Genomic DNA, 22,631 nt, shown 5'->3' on the forward strand with positions numbered 1-22,631 from the left:
TGTTCGCTGTAGCGCCACATTGTACGTGTCAAATGACCCAACATGCCCCGGGGCTTTACAGCAGGTCACCACCAGAGGAAAGGGGGAGCTGCTTCTCTCAGGGCTGGTCTGGATGGTAGGGGAATCCATACTCTGCTCTCCCAGCCTCTGATGGTGGCTCCCACAGGAAGACAGTGGCTTGTGGGGTGGGCAGGGACCATTGATCCATCCCTCTGTCATTGGGCCATCTGGCTGCTGTCTCCTGGGGTTAATGCTTCCCTCTGACAGCTCTTCAGCGGGACTCGGTGAGCCTGGCCTGGCACTCCAGATGATTACAGAGCCTTGTGGCGGAGCGCGGTGCTCTGAAGACTTTTCTGTCAGTTTGCAAGTGCAGTAAGTAGCGTTTGGAATTATTGAAGCCAGTTCTACTGTCTGTAGGCTCTCACTGTGTCCCAAGCCGCTAGCCTGAATGTGTTTTGCAACGTCTGCTTCTGGAAACAACCGTATTTACTGCCTCAGCCTCCCTGGCCTGGAGGCCTGTTGTTTTAACGTCGGTTTTTGACGGTTACATTCCCAACGACAGTTGAGATGTGTTGATGAGGTCCAGTGGTTCATTAGAATGCTGTTGTAAACCTCCCTCCCCTTCAGAGCCAGACAATGAAGCCCCTCACTGGTGGCAGAGGTCCAGAGAGAGAGAGAGAGAGGCCGAGTTAAGAGAAAGGGCGAGAGAGCATGAGTCAGAGGAAGCAAGGGAGAGAGTGACCTGATGGGCCACAGGGTCAGTGAGTACCCAGGCCCCCTTTCCCCTTCAACCATCACCCCATCCACCTTCACCACTCAGTCTACACAAACACATGCAAATGGGTGGCAAGAGTGCAGCGTCACTCAGGAAAAAATACCTCAGAAACCCGTCAAGGGGAGATTGGCTTTTCTGTTTAGCGTGCAAACCCCTTGTCGATAATGGCTTCTACAGTCCTGACAATAGAGGCATCCAGATTCTGGGAGTGCTGTCATGTGTCATTATGTGCCGCGATGCTGTATTGTTCCTCATCTGCTCATCTTCTCTTGATACGGGCCCATTCCCGGAGGACGCGCACGGAACAATGAAACCATGAGGCGCTCACACATTCCACCAGGGCTCTATTGAGCTGTCTAATGAAGCCAGACTGCTTGGTAGATGGTTTGGCCTTCCGCTAAATGCCACCGCCGCCACCTTTTCAATTCAGTCGCTCCGTCGTCCATTTTGAATTTGGTTGGAATGTGTAATGGGATATGAAGTTGTCGCGCTGCTGTTTGTGAGCTGGCCCCACCCCCTTCTTCCCACTGAGGTAGAGAGGTGGTGTGAACAGGTGACAGGGAGAGATCGATCTGGAGGCGTTGCTACGTTCTGGGCTGGGTTGATGAAGCTTCTAGGAGACGTCAGCCCTGTAGCGTTGTGTAGTGGCTGGCTGACACAATGGCTGTTAGTCCGTCAGTCCCAGCAAGGCTTTTGTCATGTCTGTCAGCATCTTTTAAAGGTGAACTTTTTTTCCCCAGTAATAAATCACAACGTTGGTCTATTTTTACCAAAATAGCTTCAAGTACATTTAATGTCTGCAGTGTTATTGTCTGTTCACAGGCTCGGTCTGCTGGCCTTTGAGCGACTGGGAGAGAACGTCTGTTTGAAGGATGATGCTCCCGTTTTATCTGCGCTGAAACAACTTGCCTGTGTTGATGAATCTCATTTCGTATTTGTGTTTCTGGACCTTTGTCTGCCATAGCCACTACAGTCGGACTGAATTTATTACCCTGTGGCTGGTGCTGCCCTGGGTTTCCCTGGAGTACCAACGGTGACATCCTGAGGGGGTTAGCATGCCCTGGTCGTTTTGACAGGTTGTCAGGTCAGGGGGCTCAAAATGTGATCCTTTCGCTGAGTTTGCGCCTAATAAAACCAGAGGTACCTCCCTCAAAGTTAAGCATATAAAGCCGTTTGACACAGACCTCCTGTAATTGCCCAGATTTTGTGTCCGGTTTCTGGTTTGAGTTTGCAGTAAGAGGGCAGGATGGGAATGTTTCCTTGTACATTGTGTTAGTGTCATTAACCCAAGCCAGGAGTCATGGTGGACTTGACATTGGTCTTTCACTCTCTCTTCCTCTCTATTTCTTTCCATATTTATCTTTCTCCATCTTTCTCTCGTGCTCTCACTCTCTCACTTTCTGTCCCTTTCTCACTCTCTCTCCATCATGTTCTCACATCACTCATATAAATCCTAACAGGCTGATACCCTCTCTAGCACTAATGAAGGCCATAGGATACGCTCAGTCTTCTGCTATAATGAGATGTCTCGGCACACCAAAGAGACCCTGTGTTCCTGTTCAGACTTGACAGAATGACAACACTGAGCGATTGCGTGCATCTGTGCTTCCCTCTGTCTGTTTGTTGGTATGTGTGTTTTGGTTTGTACGTATGTCACAAGGTCTGAAGCACATTGCTCTTCAGAAGATACCAGCTTAGAGGGAAAGCTTTCCAATTTAGGCTGTTGTCCTGCGACTTGCTGTGTAACTGTCAGTGTCGCCGTCTGTGGTCAGAACAAGGAACAGGACACCTCACACACACAAGGACCAGGCCTCCCCAAACTGCGATGTGAAACTATAGCTGGGCCTCCCCTTGTGCAATCGGCAACACACAGGCTGCAGTGCTGCACAGGCGATTCCCCCCCAGGCTCAGTGCCCAGAGCCCAAACATGAGAGCAGCCTTTCCTTTTTCTCGTCTGTCTCTTTGTCTCCCTGTCCATCTTCCCGTCTGTCTCTTTGTCTCCCTGTCTCCCTGCCTTCTGTCTCTTTGTCTCCCTGCCTGTCTGTGGCAAGCAGGCTCCTGTTTTCTCTCTCCGGAACACACCACCAGTCACCCTAATTAGCTCTGCTGCTTCTCTCAGCACACAGATATGCCTCTGTTCCTGTCCTGGTGAATGGAGTTTGTATTGGGGGGCATTGTACTGTGCTGCTGTGAGTTCTGTGGTTTGGGTGGTTTGGAAGGTGAGGGTTGGATGGTGTTTTGCTACTTAGGGTAATCTGGAGCAATTCACTGGGGTTTATCCCCAAGTGAACCGGGGTCTCTGGTGTATTTGTTTGCTTGTCGGCTGAGAGCATGGAGATGTGCTTGCCGCAGCCTCTCCTCTCTGCCTCCGTCTTGGACACCAGCAGATGACGTATTGATGGTTGAACTAGAGGCTGGCAGATGAGATGTCTTCTCAACATGTTTTTGGGGCTAGCACCATTGGAAGTGTTAGATGTGTATAGAGTTTAGCGTGGCTGCTTGTGTGCATTTGGAATATGTATATAAGTCAGTTTAGCAGTGTGTTAGTGGGTATATACTGTGTGTGTGTGTGTGTGTGCACGCGTGTGGGTGTGTATGTCTGTGTCTGTACATTTTTAACTGGGTCATCTGGCTCCAGTAAAGGCAGCATCCTCTTCCTGGGTGAAGAAGATCCATAATGCTCTTCCGGAGCAGGGCTTGACCGTCAGGATACCTTGCAGAACACTCATCTACCAGGCTAACTCTCCCTTCACCTTCTATGTTATCACACGGTCATTCTCATGAGCGGATTTAATTGGAACTCCAGATTTCTGCTTATATACCTCCTCCTCTTTCTGGTTCCCATTGGAGCATGTTTCACTGCAAAGCAGAGAAGTAAAAGGCTTGTGTTACGGCCTGTTTCCTTAGGTAGTGAATGTAGATTTATGTTTTATTAAATTGACTTTACTGTTTACTGTTTACTGTTTAAAGATCAGAATGAACGTTCTCATCAATCTGTACAGAGATCATTTGCTCAGCATTCACTGTCATTTCCACATTCCATCAAAGAGCTGTCTTTGGGAATGTGTCTGTGGTCCCATGGTTGACTTTTCTGGCTGCTGTCTTCTTCACCTCAGTTGAAATGAGCAGGACAGCCTTGATGAGGCAGTAGCCCACTGCGTTGTCACCAGGGCTTCACTGCTTTCTCTGACAGGGCTGTTCTGTGCATTGAAGGAACTGATCTTTTTCGGAGTTGCCTCTTCACTGTTGAAGTTAAGACTGGTGTTTGGCCGGTACCAGGAGGAACTGTGAGACGTCTGTTTCTGAGACTAGACACTCTGTGTTTGTTTTTTTGCTCAGCTGTGCACTGGGACTAGACTGATGAGTCCTTTTTTACAGGCCATTTTGAGCCTGTAGTCGAACTCAAAATTGCTGATGCTCCAGATACTCAACTAGTGTTAAGTTCAGTTTTATTGCTTCTTTAATCAGCACAACAGTTTTCAGTTATTCTAACATAATTGAAAAAGGGTTTTCTAATGATCAGTTAGCCTTTTAAAATGACCAACTTGGATTAGCAAACACAACATGCCATTGGAACACAGGACTGATAGTTGCTGATAATGGGCCTTTGTACACCTATGTTGATATTCCATTAGAAATCAGACGTTTCCAGCTACAGAAATTTGCTTTTATTTGGAAAAAAAGTGACCCCAAACTTTTGAACGGTAGTGTACATGTAGGTGGGCTAAGGTGACTAAGCAACATAATACATTCTAAACAGCAGTGTGTGTGTGTGTGTGTGTGTGTGTGTGTCCCATCTCAGCCTGGCTCTCTGAAGCAGCAGGATGATGTTAGACAACCGGTCATGATTCCAAACACGTACAGAGAATAATTTCCCAGACTATGACAACCTAACACTGGTTTGATACATGGCAGTTTTTGGTGGTTGCCTCCGGAATGTTGTCAACATGATTTTTTTAAATGGTGTTTACAACACTAATGGGATAGCTCAGTGGGCTGTAACTGATACCAACCATCTGTGCTAAACCCCATAGAGTAATGTCTGCTGTATGGGGTCACTGCTCTGCTTCATGTAACCTAACGACTCTGGAGTTTTTTAGCGCCAGCGGCATAGCAACCTGCATCTCACTGCTGTCTGTGAAGCTAAGCGGGTTGGGTCGGCCCGAGTTGGTTCCTAGATGGGAGACAAAGATGTTGCGGATGGTGGTGTTGGATGGCCTCTTTCTGGGTCCGAAGATCAAATCCCAGTGAAGTGGAGATTGCCCTGCATAGAGTTCTGTCTTTCAGTTCGGATGTTAAACAGGTGTCCTGGCTCTGTTCATTAGCAGGGTTGTTCTGGTTAAAAACAGGCTTGACCACCTAATCATCTCCAGCTTCCAAATGGCTAATGTATCCTCAGCATATAACAATATAGTACAATACTGTACTATATAGTACATTATACACTGTACAATAACTGTAAAGCTCAATAGGTACTATATGTCAATCAAAACTGTGGATGTGTGCCCTAACTCTTTAGTTGCATTCTGTTAGGATCCCTCCCATCCTCCTGTGTTTTTATGGGGGTTTATTGTAGAACTATTAACCCGCTGGCATCAAGCAGGCTTCAGCAGCCTCTCAGTAATGTGAGCACCTTGTAGCCATATGCGGCTTGGAATACCACTGAAGTGTTTCCTAATCTCCACAACATGGGAGGAATTTGGAGGCCATGTTTTTTCAGCAGAAAATAGCAGCCCGTGCTTCTGCTGCCCACCACGTGGATGTGGGTTTGGCCTGCAGTGTTGATGCTGCAGATCTGGCTCCCACTGTCAGGAGTGGGGGTGACAGGGAGGGGAGTGGATGTGAATGAACGGCCCTGGACGAGAACTACTACTCCTTTCTCAGAAGGCTAAAGTTAAATGTGTCGGAGCTCTAGTTTCCCTGCCATTAATGACGTGATTGGTCTCCTGTGAGTGAAACGGGGGCTCTGCTGCTGCGTTGGGAGGGACGTTCTTCAGGGACTTGCTGAATGCTGGCTACTGATGGGTCAAGGTTGCGTGAGACCTGCTTTCCAGGCTCATGGACATTTTGTGGCTTATAATCCTTTCAGCTCTTTGTCTGGGTGATCTGTCCAGAAAATAATGTAATCTGCTGGTAACTTGGATTAAACAGTATCAAAGAAATGCATTGTAAAGTACGTAGAGGTTGTAGCCTAGGAAAGGATTGTTGTATAGTTAGTACCTGGGGGAAGTCATTTCCCTGATGACACACTCAGTTAATTCCCCTGTTTAATGAATTGCATTTGCTACATACTGTAGACTGAATCTGTGATCCTAGACTTAGTGTGTGTGATTTTAAAATGGCGTTCAATGTATAAAATAAAAGGTATCTTAGTTTAGATGATTTGGCCCAGTGAATGTGAATGGATAGCCAGGAAGTAGATATGCAATAAGCAGAAATACCAACCTCAGGCTGTACTCACTCTGAGGAACTATTAATATTGTTGCAGTGCTGTTCTTGGTGATATTCTTCTGCTATTGTTTATTTTTCACTTTAAGCCAGGGTATCTATAGGTTCTCCTTCCTAGGAGTTTTGAGGTATTGTTGTTTATTTGACTGTTGTTGTATCTGGCAGAGATTTCCCAGAATTTCGGGGTTGATTGATGGTGAGTAAAGATCAGATTACATTGCATAGCTATGTCTGAATGGTAAACACTGGGTCATTGACTCATTGTCCTTCTGCTACAGGGTGGTGTACGGGTTGGGAGGCTTAGGATTTGGATGCAATCACTCTCCGCTAGTCATGAGTAATAGGCTACTCTAGGACAGACCATTCTTTATTTTACTACATTCCTTTGGTTTTGAAAACCACTTGCATAAGCGCCCGTTTTCTTCCCTTTTTTAAATGCGAGCGTTCTGGTCTCTTCAGTAGATACTGTATATTTATCAGGACATATTGTCTGGCTGGTGGACTAATGGTGTCCAGCCCCTGGGCTCCACTCCTGGGTTCTTCCCCTCATTGAGCCTTTCACTGAGGCCCCAGTGGGTTGGAAAACAATGGATTTCATATGAAATATTCACCACAACTTTACCAAGCTGAGCAGCGCATCCGAGCAGTTTAGCGGTTAGACACAAATCTGTGCTGATCTTTAGAAAAAACAACTCTCAGGGCCGGCTCCAGGCGTAAGCGACGTAAGTGGTCGCCTAGGGCCCCTGACCGCTAGGGGGCCTCTCGCTGCTAGGGAGCCCCTGCCCAGTAGAATAGAGGGGGCCCCAAATGGCTGGAGCTGGCACTGACAACACTAACCACAATGATTCCAGGAATCACAATAACAAGACTGAGTTCTCTTCTAGTATTTGCTAGACCTTATTTATTTAGTTGGAGCGTGGCAAGAATGCCTGCCCTCCCAGATAACCAGTTGCTCACACGTAATGTTGCCACTCTTGACTTTGTCTTCTTTATTCCATTTGGACTTTCAGCTTAGTTAAATATAGAGATTATATGGTAATATTGCCATGGCAGGAGGGTATGGCTTGATTGGCACTTGGTCTGTGCAGTCATTGGATGATGTGGATGGGGTTCAGGTGATTGGGTCAGGATCTTGGTCTCAACCCTGGGAGAGATTAGAAGCCTAGCTCATCTGAGAGGACAATATGGATTGATTATCTGTTCTTAACCCTCCTACAACTCTATGTATGCATCCCAAATGGCACACCTGTTCTCTTCATAGTGCACTTTTTATCCAAGCCAAAGAAGTGCCTTTGATTTGTGCCTCACAAAATTGGTTCTTCCTAAGGATTTCACAGGGTGTGCCAGGGTAGCCAGAGATTGGCAAGATGGCTGCCACACGCCACTGTTGAGCAGTGGATTGTTTTGGTGAGCTCTCCCCGGATGATTGTGGGAGTCCTTTATAGAGAACTCACCTCCCTATGTTCCTCATGGCTGCTGCGAGTGTCAAGGGGATATCCTATTTCTCATGTGTTGGGCTGCTCTGCATAGTGGCCAGCGAATATGTTTCATTTGACTGAGGCCGTTGACATTTCTTGTTTCCTTGCTGCGCTGTGGGGAAGTAGCACGCTAGATTGGACCCCTTTATTTATGTAGCTCACATTCCTGCTGAGGTAATAAGTAAGAAGTTGCATACCAGGGCTGCAATGGGACAGGATGTGGGAGCATACAGCAAATGTGTGTGGTGTTAACTTATATTAGCCATTCCCCTCAGTCACTTAACTGCGCTGTTTCCTCTGTCACTTTATTTACTACGCTTTTCCCTCAGTCACTTTATCGTGCTGTTCCCTCAGTCACTTTATCGTGCTGTCCCCTCAGTCACTTTATCGTGCTGTTCCCTCAGTCACTTTATCATGCTGTTCCTTCAGTCACTTTATCGTGCTGTCCCCTCAGTCATTTTATCATGCTGTCCCCTCAGTCACTTTATCGTGCTGTTCCCTCATTCATTTTATCATGCTGTCCCCTCAGTCACTTTATCGTGTTGTCCCCTCAGTCACTTTATCATGTTGTCCCCTCAGTCACTTTATCGTGTTGTCCCCTCAGTCACTTTATCGTGTTGTCCCCTCAGTCATTTTATCATGCTGTCCCCTCAGTCACTTTATCGTGTTGTCCCCTCAGTCACTTTATCGTGTTGTCCCCTCAGTCACTTCACCACACTGTTCCCTCAGTCACCTTATCGTGTTGTCCCCTCAGTCATTTTATCGTGCTGTCCCCTCAGTCACTTTATCGTGCTCTTCCCTCAGTCACTTTATCGTGTTGTCCCCTCAGTCACTTTATCGTGTTGTCCCCTCAGTCACTTTATCATGCTGTCCCCTCAGTCACTTTATCGTGTTGTCCCCTCAGTCACTTTATCATGCTGTCCCCTCAGTCACTTTATCGTGTTGTCCCCTCAGTCACTTTATTGTGTTGTGTAGTGTTAATGTATGTTAGCCTTTACTCACAGTAACTTCAGTGTGCTTTTCTAACTTCTTTCTTTCTTGGAAGAAAGCTGACAGGGGGCTTTTGGAAGAACATGCGCCTCTACTTCACTGTTGGCCCGTAAAGGCAACAAAGGACTGAACTGAAGTAGCATTCTGTTTCCCAGAAACCTTTCCTCTTCTGCCTCAAGTGTGTCAGCTCATATAATTTCCAACCCCCCTCTGAGCTTAGCACTAGTTCTAATGTTGAGGAGGTTATGGTTGGAAAAATGGTGGTATTTCTCAAGAAAAAGGTAATTGTCAATACAGGAGAGTGTGTGTCTGTGTGTGTCTGTGAGGAGTAATGTGTTCCAGGTCAGATTTTCACGCATATTGGTTCAGGGCAGCTAATTTGGAGCCAATCTGTCCCCAGCTGAGCGAGATTTCGGCGTGTGCACATTCATTCGTGCGTGTGGTGATCTAGCAGCATTGTAGAAGGAGTGGAGGAGTTATTTCGGGCTAGTGCTGCATAGCTCAGAAATGGGGGTGAGGGAAGGAGAACACAGCACACCCCCTCCCCAGAGCAGAGCCCGTCTGGCTGCAGTGCGCTCTGTGCTCTCACACCCTCCTCTCTATTTTAAGGCAGCAGGCTGTGCTGCTCTGCCTGATCTCCCTGTGTGGCCCTGAACAGACATCCGCACACACAAACAGCTACTCCAGTTCCAACCTGCCGCCTAGTTTAAAGGTGATACTGTACTACTGATTACCTTGGTAGATAAAGCAAACACGGATTCCCTTTGACTCCCGACAGAAATACCGTAACTTCACACAAAGGTCTCTCTTGACATGTAGGTCGGCTGGTTTCGGTTCAGCTGAAGGTGGAGCTGGGTTGTTTCCCTGGCCTCCATTCTGAATGGAAGACTAGCGGGCCACAGAGGCCGGTCCAGGGTGGGACCAGGCTGCATTCCACTGTGGGCAGTCAGATACCAGGAAGGCAGAGTAACTTCTCAGCATTTCCTTCCTGTCTAGATAGTACCAAGTGGGGCACTATTTCTAACATAGGGCACTACTTTTGACCTAATTTTACAGATTATAGGCTACCATTTGGGATGCAGCCACAGTAACAGCGCCGATTCTCATTGACACTGTTTAGAAAAGTGCTACACATGCAAAAAATAACTCACTTCACATTTGTGCTGCTTTTCCCACTACAGTATGTTGAGGGAAATATCAGCACCAAAAGGCACCGCAAATGTTATTATCTGTGGTTGTTCTTTCTACTGCCTGAGGACCCTGTATTTCCAATCATATCTTATGGTGGGTGTAGCTCGCCCCATTCATAGTCCTGTATACAGTAGCTATCGGTGCAGGTCAGACAAAGTGTATTCAGTAGCGAAGCAGCAGATGTTCAATTGGGGAAATACCCATGTTTGGGCCAATTGGAGGGTTGTAAGGTTGAGATGAGACTAAACTGATTGGGCAGCTGCTCAGCAGTGGAGGTAGTGGTTGTGACGGGCATTACTGAGGCCCTATTCCAGGAATTCTGGCTAATTAGCTTTGGAGCAGCAGACGTCTCTGTCTGAGGGAGACGACAAGGAGTCCTTGGTTGGTCCTCATGGTGTTGACCGAAAGCGTTTCGCTTTGGAAACAGTCACGTGGCCGCACAGTGTACCTCTACTTTCCTCTTGGGGTCTGCCTGCTGCCATGCCTATCGTGGCCCACAGACACGGCCGGTCGGCTGCCACCTGCCCTCCGTCCTGGTCCTGCAATGGAGAAAATGGGCAAGATCACTGCAAACACTCCCACCCCATTAACACTCTTGTCCAAAAATCATCCGCTGGCAAGCAAACGTCAGTCGGTCAATACAAGTCAGGACCACATAACCTTGCCATCTGAACAGTTTCTTTCCCGGCGCTGTGGCCCTCAGCGACCAGCATTCTGTCCTACAGAGACAAGGAGACTGTGCTGACCACATCACACCTCTAAACCTGTTAACTACACAGCTGAACAATACTCAAGCCAGATCTCTGCTCTTTTCCTTGTGTCTACATGGATATAAGTATCTACGTAGATATATGTACTGCAACTGTAAAATCTGTCTACATCGACTGGGAATGAATGTATTTAATCTTTGTCTTTCTTTGTCTGGCTAGCTGGCTGCAAGGCTGCGGTTCTGTTGCTCTACCAAGCGTGTGATGATCATGGTTATCCTACACATACAGTAATCATTGTTTTGCACACTCACTTGCTATTACCTCATCTCTTTCTATGTCTCCTGCTCTGTGTCTCTCACTCTATATCGCTCTCAACAGGAGGAGGTTGGTTTCTAATTGTTTAAGAACAATGACCAGTCTGTTAATGAGATGACTGGAGCCTGGCTGCCTGGTGACGTTCAGGCGGAGCCGTGATCTGTTAATGAGATGACTGGAGCCTGGCTGCCTGGTGACGTTCAGGCGGAGCAGTGATCTGTTAATTAGATGACTGGAGCCTGGCTGCCTGGTGACGTTCAGGTGGAGCAGTGATCTGTTAATGAGATGACTGGAGCCTGGCTGCCTGGTGACGTTCAGGCGGAGCAGTGATCTGTTAATTAGATGACTGGAGCCTGGTTGCCTGGTGACGTTCAGGTGGTGCTGTGATCTGTTAATGAGATGACCGGGGCCTGGCTGCCTGGTGACGTTCAGGTGGTGCTGTGATCTGTTAATGAGATGACCGGGGCCTGGCTGCCTGGTGACGTTCAGGTGGTGCTGTGATCTGTTAATGAGATGACTGGAGCCTGGCTGCCTGGTGACGTTCAGGCGGAGCAGTGATCTGTTATTGAGATGACTGGAGCCTGGCTGCCTGGTGATGTTCAAGTGGAGCAGTGATCTGTTAATGAGATGACCGGGGCCTGGCTGCCTGGTGACGTTCAGGCGGAGCCGTGATCTCTTAATGAGATGACTGGAGCCTGGCTGCCTGGTGACGTTCAAGTGGAGCAGTGATCTGTTAATGAGATGACCGGGGCCTGGCTGCCTGGTGACGTTCAGGCGGAGCCGTGATCTCTTAATGAGATGACTGGAGTCTGGCTGCCTGGTGACATTCAGGTGGAGCAGTGATCTGTTAATGAGATGACTGGAGCCTGGCTGCCTGGTGACGTTCAGGCAGAACAGTGATCTGTTAATCAGATGACTGGAGCCTGGCTGCCTGGTGACGTTCAGGCGGAGCAGTGATCTGTTAATGAGATGACTGGAGCCTGGCTGTTGTCATTCCTCCTTGCTTGGTTATTGTGGGTCAAGTTCCTGTTTACTGGCCTTCTGTTGGGACCTGGTGACTCTGCCTTCCTCAGCATTTCCTGTTGTGAAGGACAAAGACTGCAGGGATGGAACTGTAGCTGAGACGGTATGGAGTGGGACGGTGGAGGAAGGAAGGAGAGCTGGTTTTAGAGGTCGGCTGAGGAGGAGTGGAGAAGGTCTCCAGATGCTGCGTTCTGCAGCTGGACTGTTGTGTGGGAGGAGAGAGCTGACTGTGAAAGGGAGCAGACCTTAGCTGTAGCACACAGGAGCTGATCTCCTGTGTCATAGAGAGATAATCCATCTGCCTCATGGCTGCCTTCCACACTCCCACCACCCTCTCCTAGCCCAACGCCACACTCCCACCTCCCTCTCCTAGCCCAACGCCACACTCCCACCACCCTCTCCTAGCCCAACGCCACACTCCCACCTCCCTCTCCTAGCCCAACGCCACACTCCCACCTCCCTCTCCTAGCCCAACGCCACACTCCCACCACCCTCTCCTAGCCCAACGCCACACTCCCACCTCCCTCTCCTAGCCCAACGTGACCCTCCCACCACCCTCTCCTAAACCAATGCCACCCTCCCACCTCCCTCTCCTAGCCCAACGCCACCCTCCCACCTCCCTCTCCTAGCCCAACGCCACCCTCCCACCTCCCTCTCCTAGCCCAACGCCACCCTCCCACCTCCCTCTCCTAGCCCAACACCAGTCACCTGCAGAGCTACACAATACAATGAATAGTGCTTCACTTCTTTTTTTTGAAGTCCATATCCAAACCCGGTGGAGAAGCTCTTTCACATTCAACGCCTGGGGGACCTGGGAGCTCTTCTGAGATGGGGAATAGCTCTATTAGACATTGCAATTCAAAGGCAACCCATATTCTCAGCCAGGCAGATAGGCAGGCAGGCAGGCAGGCAGGCAGGCTCCACTTCAATCTGGCCCCAGCCAAAAGGATTTACTCTGTATTCATAATATATGCTCTCACTGAGCTTACACTCCGCAATCCATACAAAATACATATTTTTGATATTTGTAATCTGTACAACAAATGTATGTTTTAAATAAAAACCCTGCTTGTTGAGCCAGGGCTTCAAAGCTGGCATTTATATTTTAAACCTTGGCACTCGGTGGTTAAAAAAATTACAGTTTCTCAAATTCTACATGTGGAAATACCATCAAAACTATGCTGCAGAAATCTGGCTTGTTTAAATATTAATGATGAGCTTTCGGCTTAAAGGACTCTGTTTCACATATACACACAAACACACAAGCACACATCATCACACAGCATCAGAAGCAATCACTGGGCCCGTGTATTCTATAATACCCCCTCCCGCAATGTTCAGAGACACAATTAGACCCCCCATCTCCTTTAGCCTGTTAGTGAGAGTTTGGCTATCATTAATCTATATGTAATTAAAAAAAGATACTATCCTGCTGGAAGAGATTGAGTTGTGATCTATTCTGTCTGAGAGGTGTTTCTGTATGTTCTGTGTTCTGTCATACAACAGGGGTGAAATGAGAGCACCTGTCAGTTCAGACAGGAGGTGATAGAGACAGGGAGCTATGGAGAGGGCAGCAGCTAGATAGAAGTGTACTCAGGGTGAACCCTGAAGAACCAGCTGGCATGGTAATGCTACTATGCCTGTAGCTGGTTAACTATGCTACAGGGAAGAATACTTGTTCTGAACTGATGGATCAATAGAGGGGCCCACGATATAATCATACATCATATTGCAATCAAATCATGTTTTATATTGGAATAACACTACCAAAGATTATACTATGTTGGAATAACCCTAATATCACATTGAATATTTGGACAGCCCTGCTATATACAATTTCATATTGGAATAGTCCTACCATAGAATATTTCATATTGGGAATAGTCCTACTGAATAATACTATGGTAGTCATACCATATCATAGTTAATTGAAATAGTCCTGTCGTATCATATTTCGTATTAGAATAGTCCTCTCCTATTTCATCTGCCTGGCAGCAGTGTATCAGTGGTATGGACCTGAACCAGAGGGAACAGGCTCAGTCCTATACCATTGCATTGTCTCCCTGTCTCAGGGAGATGTTTCAGAGAGACACTGACTGGGCTGGCTGACTTCCTTCTCTACCATCTGGACAGGCAGGAAGAGAAGTCTAATTTGATGGTCCTGTTCCAATCTGTTTGACCATAGCTGCGTGAAGTGCTGGATGGGCAGGTGGAACTACCTCTGTGTGGGCCTTTCCCATTGACCAAGTATATAAACACAGACACACATAGAAGGTGCGTTGTGAATATTCAGCCTGACCTCCTGTGATTCTCCTATTGCAGGCCATCATCTAGTGGCGCAAGACAGTAAAGTGTGGAACTTAACTGACTAACTCTCCACCATAATATCTCTCATTTCAAATAAAGGCTGCGACACGGAGTCCTGGTTGAGGTATAAATAGGCAGCACATAGACCTGATAAATGTGTCCATGCAGCACAGTAGCTCCACGGTTGTGAGAGCCAGATCCATGGAGCGCTTCCCTTATCTCACCAGTGAATTGTAGGTTGGCTGTAAATCTGCCAGACATCGTCTGACTGAGAGCCCTGTGCTTGTCCTGCCTGGTTATATGTCTTGACGCCAAACAAATAGCGACTGTGTGTTCAGCTGGGGGGCGTTGTCTTTACGTGGGCTGCTCACACCAAAGCCCTAGAAAGGTTGGTCAGCAGCATAGCGGCGTTGGACTGAGCGCATATTTGAAGAACAGCGGCCGCTAATGCGATGAACTGCGCGGCCGCCGTGTTGTGCGTTGTGCACCGTTGTAGCGTTTAGCTGACCTCTTGTGTCTTTGTGATGGGGCTTGTCTCCTGGGGGACGTTGGCTGTCTGTGGTAATACCTGCACGGCCGGTAGGTTTCCACCCTTTCTGCCAGTGCATTTGAGATTTCTCTCACACAGGAGGTTGTGAGCGGGGTCTCTCCCTTCCGCTCCTCATCTGTAAATTCCAACACGATATCAGCCGAGGACAGGCAGGCCGCGTTAGGCCGGGTTTGGGGGAGACAGTGAGCAGGGTGGACGCAAAACATATGTCTCTGTCCCACCCACCAGAGCCCGCACGGACCTCACATGAACTTAGCTTCTGGCAACAGTCCTTTTCTGTTCCCCCCTCCCTCCCCCATAGAGCCTGCTGATACATGGTCATACAGTCAGGCCTGAAGTTAGGCCGTCCTCGCGGCTCCTGCAGCCCTGCATCAACACTCCTCCATTCTCTGCTCCCTGTAATCTCTGCCTCCGGCGCATGACGGATTCCTCCCGGGTCCCTGTGCTGCTCCCCACCCCCATCCGAACAGCTAGCCCAGCCAGGAGTGCTGCCCCCTCCCCAACTCCCTGGCCCCATTGTCTCACTGCAGCTAACTCCATGTCATGGCACCACTCTGGGTGACGCTGTTCTTCAGTGCTTTCTATCTGCTCTCTCCCTCTCCCACTCTTTTCTCCTGTCTGTGTGCTGCTCCCCTTGCACAAGTGATTTATCCTTGTGCTAGTTAGTGTGTCTGTCTGTCTGTCTTTGACAGAGAATATGCAGTGAGGACTGTCAGCAAGGAATGGAGCCTAGAACCAAGTCTGCCTGCAGGCCATGAAGTGTGAGGAATGTCTGGGAAGTGTGTGTGTAGGTGTGTGTTTCATGTATAATTGGTTCCATACGGAAGAAATTACACTCACCTTTTAAAACCTTTCTCAGCCAATTAATCCGATTGAACATTTGGACCTTGTCAGATTTTGTTGCGATGTGTTTGGTTGAGTTTTCGTAAGTAGTGAGCTAGTTCCATCATAGCTGGGGAAGAGACTGGGATCTCCAGCAGTGGGGCCGTCTGACAGACCTCAGCTTGTGTTCCAGTCAGGTTTTCAAATTAGACTCAACACTTGTTGAAAGTCTGAGGTGTCCTCTGTGTGTCTTTAGTAGCCTTCCCATCAACATGTCCAGTCCACCCAGTTTTATTCACACTCATTCAGGGCCACAGCACAAAGGAACAAAAGAAGTGCCCAAGCAGTCATGGGGATGGCGGTGGTGCAGGGACTTCTGGGAAGTCTGGGTCTGGAGGAGAGGGAGGGAGGAGCGAGCCTGGGCCGGCCTGTGAAACAACGAGGCCATGCGTGAGATAAGAGAGTTGGACCAGGATCACTGGAGGGCAGATTAAAGTGCCATTATGCTCGGGTGCATCGTCAGGGCTTTGGCTTCCTCCCCTGTAGTGGCAGACGTGTGTGTGTGTGTGGGGGTGTGTGTGGGTGTGGGGGTGTGTGTATGTCACTGGTCTGAGTATTTGTCCCCACTCCAAGTCCACCCCGTCCAGCCAACTCAGATCAGGTCTCTTTTCCCGTCTGTCTGTTGGCTCCTCCGCTTCCCATCATTCCAGTCAATTAAGACCCTGCCGGGTTATCCTGCCCTGCCTGTAAATGAGACCAGGCGTTGCTGGCTGGCTGGCTGGCTGGCTGGGGGACTTAGCTGTGGAGCCCCGTTGTGAGGGCCAGATTGCTGTTCCTCTCTATTCAGCCCAGATATGTTGTGATGGGCTGGGCCATGCCACTCATTGTCAGCCTGCCTCGCTGGTTTCCCCTCCCTTCCTGTTTGCTGCCTCCCCAGGCCTCCAGGCTGTCCCACTAAAGCCCTTTTTTTGCCCTGGTGAATATGTTCAGTTTACACTGATTTTATTTGTGTTTTTTTGCAGTGGGCCGCCAGGGTAGTAGTATAATATGAATCCATGGCTTCACATAAGTTCCCTTAAATCCTCATCATCTGACCCAAACTCCTGAAGGGAAGATAGGAAATCGGACAACCCAAGGTTATCTGAGCAGTCTTTGCTGGGGCGATTATTTGTCTAAGAGCCATGGCACATATCGTGATTGCAGTTCTGTTACCCATGCTGCTTTGGGGGAGGGGGGCAGGGCCAGACGAGGTGGCACTCTTCACAGTTACTCTTAGCCTGCTGAGAATCGAATGAGCTCTTACTTTACTGGAGTTACAGTAACTACTCCAGAACAAACCACAGGACCTCGGTAATTTAGCAGACACTGCAGATCTTCAGTAGAGTTACTTGAGTGAGCCAATACCCTGTACATTATTGGAGGAAGAATAATGAAATCGCTCTTTGTCTTTTGGCATATTTAGTACAGTGGAAGAAGAGCTACTGGACCCATTCCTCATGGTTGATGATATATCTTTTTTGATAGTTCTTTTGATATTGCAAGCCTAATGCAAACATGTTATACCTTCATAGAAGAGTAAAGAAGCAGCATATGAGGCCATGGTACAGTATCATTGCTACACTTTTAGGTTATTAATGCAGCATCCACACCTTCCTTATAAGCAGAGGCCGCTGTCCTGCCCTCCCTCTCTTGTCTCCTCAGCTGTTATCTCCTAACAGGACAGGCCTGATGGCCTGTTGAGTTGAGTTGTGTGATGGATGACTCAGGGACTGGTAGAGATAGTCTGCTGTTTATTGACACTCCTGAATCACTGCATCTCCCTCTTTTGTCCTGGCTCACCTCCCTTGTCCCCGGCTTCTTCCGGGAAAACCCAGATTAGTATGTCTTTAGATTGGAGAGCTACAGTATCGTATGTAAGATCTATAACAATGAACTACCATACAACAATATCAATATTGCATCAATACTTTGAAAATGAAACTGACCAAGATCACTTTTATGTCCTCAAATAACATGGTTGCTGTGTGTTTTCCTGCATGTATAGTATTGTTCAACGTTAGCAAAAGGAGATTAATAAGTGAACAGTCATGATATGCTGTTATTCCCCCTTTTCTCTACTCAGGCTGTTGCAAGGGAATTCCCTAACTGACTAGTGTGCTCTGTGCTAGTGACTCAGACCTGCTCGTTTTCACAGGCCTGTATTATAAGAGCATAGAGCACAGGACCGTCTGAGTTAGACCTTGGCAGTTAAACCTGTGGACTTATAACACAAACACATAATGTCAGGAGTTGACCTCTGTGGAAGCTTCTGGTCATCATCCCTGTCAGAGAGTAAATGTGTTAATGTGGCTGTTTGGACAGAGACACAGCCAGCTCACTGCCCTATGCTAGGGTCTGATCCTGACAGACTGGTATGAATGAAGTGCAGGTGTGGCAAGTCCCCCCAACACCTTTCATTACCCCCAACACCTTCCATTATCCCCAACACCTTTCATTACCCCCAACACCTTCCATTATCCCCAACACCTTTCATTACCCCCAACACCTTTCATTACCCCCAACACCTTTCATTACCCCTTTCTTTGTTGTGCATTCATTGCCTTTCACCACTGTGATATTGTTCCAAATGTGTTCTCATCAGTATACAATGTTTTATTAAACATCCTTATGAGATTTTATTTAGAGGAATGGTGACAATGCACAACACTAGGATGTGTACTTCTGGGTATACAGTATGTGCATAATGTGTGTGTTCATTCCAATGTTTTCTCTGCAAACATGAACCTTTAGGTACCCCCCCCCCCCCCCCCCCCATGCATCCACATGTGTCCCACTCATATCTGCTTCCCTCCCAGTCTGACTCCACTCTCTGGACTTACAGACGCCAGTCCAACCAAATGGCTTTTAATCATTTATTAAAGGCCTCGCTCATTTGCCCCATTCACCTCCCAGCTTTTGAACAAGTGAGATGTTAAAACTAGGGAGGGACATTAGTGGTGTCTGCCACAACATTATGCTGGGATCTAGCAGCCATTTAGTCAGCTAGCAGGCCTCTGAGGATCTCTGCTGTTGCCGCTTTTCGCATGTCATTCATTAAAGTGGTTCTGATGGCTGGGCTTGACAGCCTGCCTGTCATTAAATAGTCCTGTTTTCTGGGATTCAGGGATGTGCTGTCTTAAGTACAGCCAGGGAGAGCTGTTCTGTCCTCTCTCTGGCTACCAAGGCTCAGAGTTTACAGAATGCCCCCACATATCTCCACACACCCACACATCTTTTACATTTTGGTTGACTAAAACGAGGCGAGACAGAATTGTGTAACTGAAGTCTGAACCGTTTGTTAGTAGACATTGTTCACTCGTTGTTCGGTCAGGTGAATTGAAAATAAATGTTTTTCTACAATACTATGGGGGTCTGAGACTGGCTGGCCTGTTGCACACTTAAGACACACTTGACATTGTAGCTACATGCTCAGAAACACGTGTGCACAACAGGTCTTTTGACAATGTCTGTGATGTAGAAAAGGGCAGAATAAGTAGTGTGAACAATTCCTTCCGATGGATTGATAACCACCCACACGTGCACACACTACACACACACACACACCGACCGAATAGCCCATAGGACTGGAGCTTGCGGATTAGGGAGGAAAATGTCCCCAACATGAAAGTGGAGTCTTCTGACTGATCAGCCAGACAGACGGGCAGCAGATCAGTCAGGTCTTAGTGAGGCAGAGAGACTTTGAAGTTCCAGCTAACATGGCTGCACAGGCGCAAGCTAGCTAACACTGCTTGGCTCATCAACGAAGAACCGCTTGTTAGCACCTTCAAACACAAAAACAATCAGTTACCCTGGCATGATCAACTCTGCTCAGACAAACCCCTCATACAGTACCTCAACTCCTCCCTCAACCTCTCTTTAAATGTAAAGGGCTAGATAATACATACGATAATAAATATTGGTTGTAATTTTTTTTTCTTATCTATTTCACATAACACAATATGGGAGTTGATAATAAAAAATGTACCAATTCTTTGTGGGTATGGGTCTCTAGTATGGTCATACGTTTGGCAGGAGATTTGGAACTGCAGCTCTGTTTCAACTCTTAATAGCAAGGCTGTGCTCACAGTCTACATACTTTAGTTAAGACTATACTTAATTTTGCATCAGTCACATTGTTCTACCTCTGTGTTTTCTGTTGAGGGCAAGTTAGCATTCCAAGTTGCCCCTTTTCTGTAGTTTTTTTTCAATGAGCAGTTATCTTTTTGTTTTCTAATAATTTTGAGGGGTCTAATTCTCCAGCTTTCCTGGTGGCTGTTAGGAGTCGTCTCAGGAGGTACAGCTCTATGAGCGCTAAGTAACTGAATGATTTAGTATCACTTTCCTTTAAGTGGGTGTCAAATTTAGTAGCTCTTTTCTGGGTTTTGATAATGAGTAGGTGTATTCCTAATTCTACTCTGCATGCATTATTTGGAGTTCTACATGGTACTCTTTGGGTACTTTTGCAGCAGTCTACATGCAGTGTTTCCTATTTGGTGAATTATTTTTTGCTAAGTCGATCCCAGATGTAGGGGTTCTATATCCGATTGGAGGATTTTAATCCAAATCCTGCTGGGAGTGTAATGCCATCCCTGTTTGACTCCCAATGCCACTACCCAGCACTTTTTCTCCACTTTTTTTGCCTTGTTTTGGTTGTTAATGATTGCATTCAAATGTCTTCCTTCCTTCTTTCCACATTAGGAGGGGACACATTAGTTAATTGATGGTAATTTTCTTTAAGTATGGAAGCAGGGCGTTGGTTCTAATGTGGATGACCTCATGTTACTTCCTGACGCAGGAACAGGAAGTTCTTTACACACATCCACGTATGCGCCCACAAACATACACACACGTTGACACAGTTAGGTAAAGCACCGCTAGCCCTCGAGCGCACTGTTCATGAATCAATGGCTAAATGAAATGTAAATGAAATACAATATGCCTGATAGGCTTTGGTATCCTTGTGAGAATTTCTAACTTAATTGAAAGTGAAACCGACGTGCTCCACTGCCAGGTCTGTAGTACAGCTGTGATAAGGCCACTTCTGACTTAATGGATCAATCTGCCACTTCTTCTGATGACCAGAGGAATCTTACACTACGTATTGAGTGCATACTTAGACTGATGTGTGTACATTTGGCTCCAAACGTTCTACAATACTCCCCCAGGGGCAGGGCTAGTGATCCCCCTTCCTCATCTGTCTCTGCCTGTCTGATCTCACGTGCTCTCAGATAATACAGCATTTGGTCGGTACGCCAATCTCTTTACGGTTGGCACATTATGTATACTTCCTGTCCTCTCCTCCAGTCCCTGACAGTCCCTCCCTCTTTCCCGCTAGGAGCAGAGCCCCAGTAACCAGACCTCGCTGGCCATGATGCAGGAGCCCCAGGAGGTGGTGGAGGAGACGGTCACCATTGAGGAGGACCCCGGCACACCCACCTCTCACGTGTCCGTGGTCACCTCAGATGACGGCACCACCCGCCGCACAGAAACCAAGGTACAGGAGAGATCCCACCACACTGGACGCAACGCCCAAGCCCTTTACAGTGAGACTGATGGGTTGCGGTTCCTGGCTTGCAGTGCTTTAAAATGTAGCACTTTGCTCGAGTAAAGCAGCGTGATCATTGTTTTATGATAACTGTTTTATGATCACTCGGTTGGCAGTCTGGAGGTTAACATCTCTTAAAGCCCTAGCGGTTTATCTAGATGGGTTTCTCTCAGTTCCCCCGACCCAGAATGTCTCAGTCCTGCTTTTGCATTGGTTTATGTTGCCGCCGGGTTTAAACAGAACCCCAGTCTTGATTGTGTTTTTGCTTATTGTGTTTTGTTGTTTCTAAATAAGGATATGTCAACTAACCTGAAGGTGAGTTGGAAAAACTTTCCCACTCCTTCTTTCTCTTTACTATCAACGCACCGCCATTTCACGTGCCCATATATGCCCGGCGCATCCGCGCCACTCAGCCCAGTGTGTCTCACCGTCTAGCAAGCGCACCACTGCTGCAGTACTGTCTTGTAGACACCACTCACAGCTTTGCCCTTCAGCCAGACCTGCTCCATGCCATGCACACCACCTCTCCTCTCATGAGGACATGGGGTCCACCCCCAAAGGCACCCTGTTCCCTACATAGCGCAGTAGCCCAGAGCTCTGTTCAGTAGAAGTGAACAAGATAGGTTGTAGGGGGCAATTTGGAACTCAGCCCAGGACTAGCATACCACTAGAGTGGAGATGTGTTGGGTTCTGGCAGTTGGCTTCATTTGGGAAGGCCCTTAGTAGAGGCCCTTCAGAGTCTGGAATTAAACAGGCCAGCTAACACCTTCAGTGTTAATGTCTGTGTGCATGCTGCTTTCCTGTTTACTGTAAGGGATTGGACACCCACACACACACAAACACACAAACACACTGCTAGGCCTCATTAATCAAGGCCTAGGGTTTTGGGATGGAGGGAAGGAAGGAGTTACTGATATTAAGAACACGAACTTCCACAGGAATGAGAGAGGGTGCTTTTTGGAAGGTATTTTGAGTGGAAGAAGCAGATTAAGACAGCGTTTTGACGTTCCTTTATAATTGGGGGCAAACTGATCATGTGACATCTCCAATCTCTCACCCTCTCACCCTCTGTCTGTCTGTTTCTTCTCCCTCTCCCTCTGCCATATCACTCTCCCTCGTCCATTTCTCTCTGTATTTCTCTTATCTGTTACATTTATGTATTATTGGGTTCCTTTGAACAGAAGGCGCTTTCTAGCTACATACTGCTATTGCATTTCCTTTAATATATGCTGAGTATACCCTCCAAGCACAGCAAGATGAAACACAAGGTTTTCACATCTCTCTTCTTTTGGAAAAAACTGTTTTTTTATGCTAAATACATTTGGACACAAAGCTAGCAGCAATATGACCAACAGCCCCAGTATACACTGATGAGGCAAAACATTATGACCACCTGCCTAATGTTCTGTTGGACCTCCGCATGCCATCAAAACAGCGG

The 22,631-nt window shown here is 47.6% G+C and overlaps 1 protein-coding gene across 13 annotated transcripts in view; it reads left to right on the forward strand.

The window, feature by feature from the left end:
• arvcfb (ARVCF delta catenin family member b) overlaps positions 1–22,631 on the forward strand; it is a 196,959-nt gene that overhangs the window by 107,237 nt on the left and 67,091 nt on the right. For 10 of the 13 annotated variants that reach the window (XM_020052608.3, XM_010876584.5, XM_020052613.3 and 7 more), the window contains 2 exons: positions 20,984–21,142; positions 21,488–21,508. In XM_020052608.3, coding sequence (XP_019908167.1) covers positions 20,984–21,142; positions 21,488–21,508 — 180 coding nt within the window. The remainder of the gene's footprint in view (positions 1–20,983; positions 21,143–21,487; positions 21,509–22,631) is intronic. The other 3 variants (XM_020052617.3, XM_020052610.3, XM_020052612.3) reach the window with 1 other exon arrangement.

This window comes from Esox lucius, chromosome 13 (assembly GCF_011004845.1).
Source record: "Esox lucius isolate fEsoLuc1 chromosome 13, fEsoLuc1.pri, whole genome shotgun sequence".
Taxonomy (NCBI): Eukaryota; Metazoa; Chordata; class Actinopteri; order Esociformes; family Esocidae; genus Esox; species Esox lucius.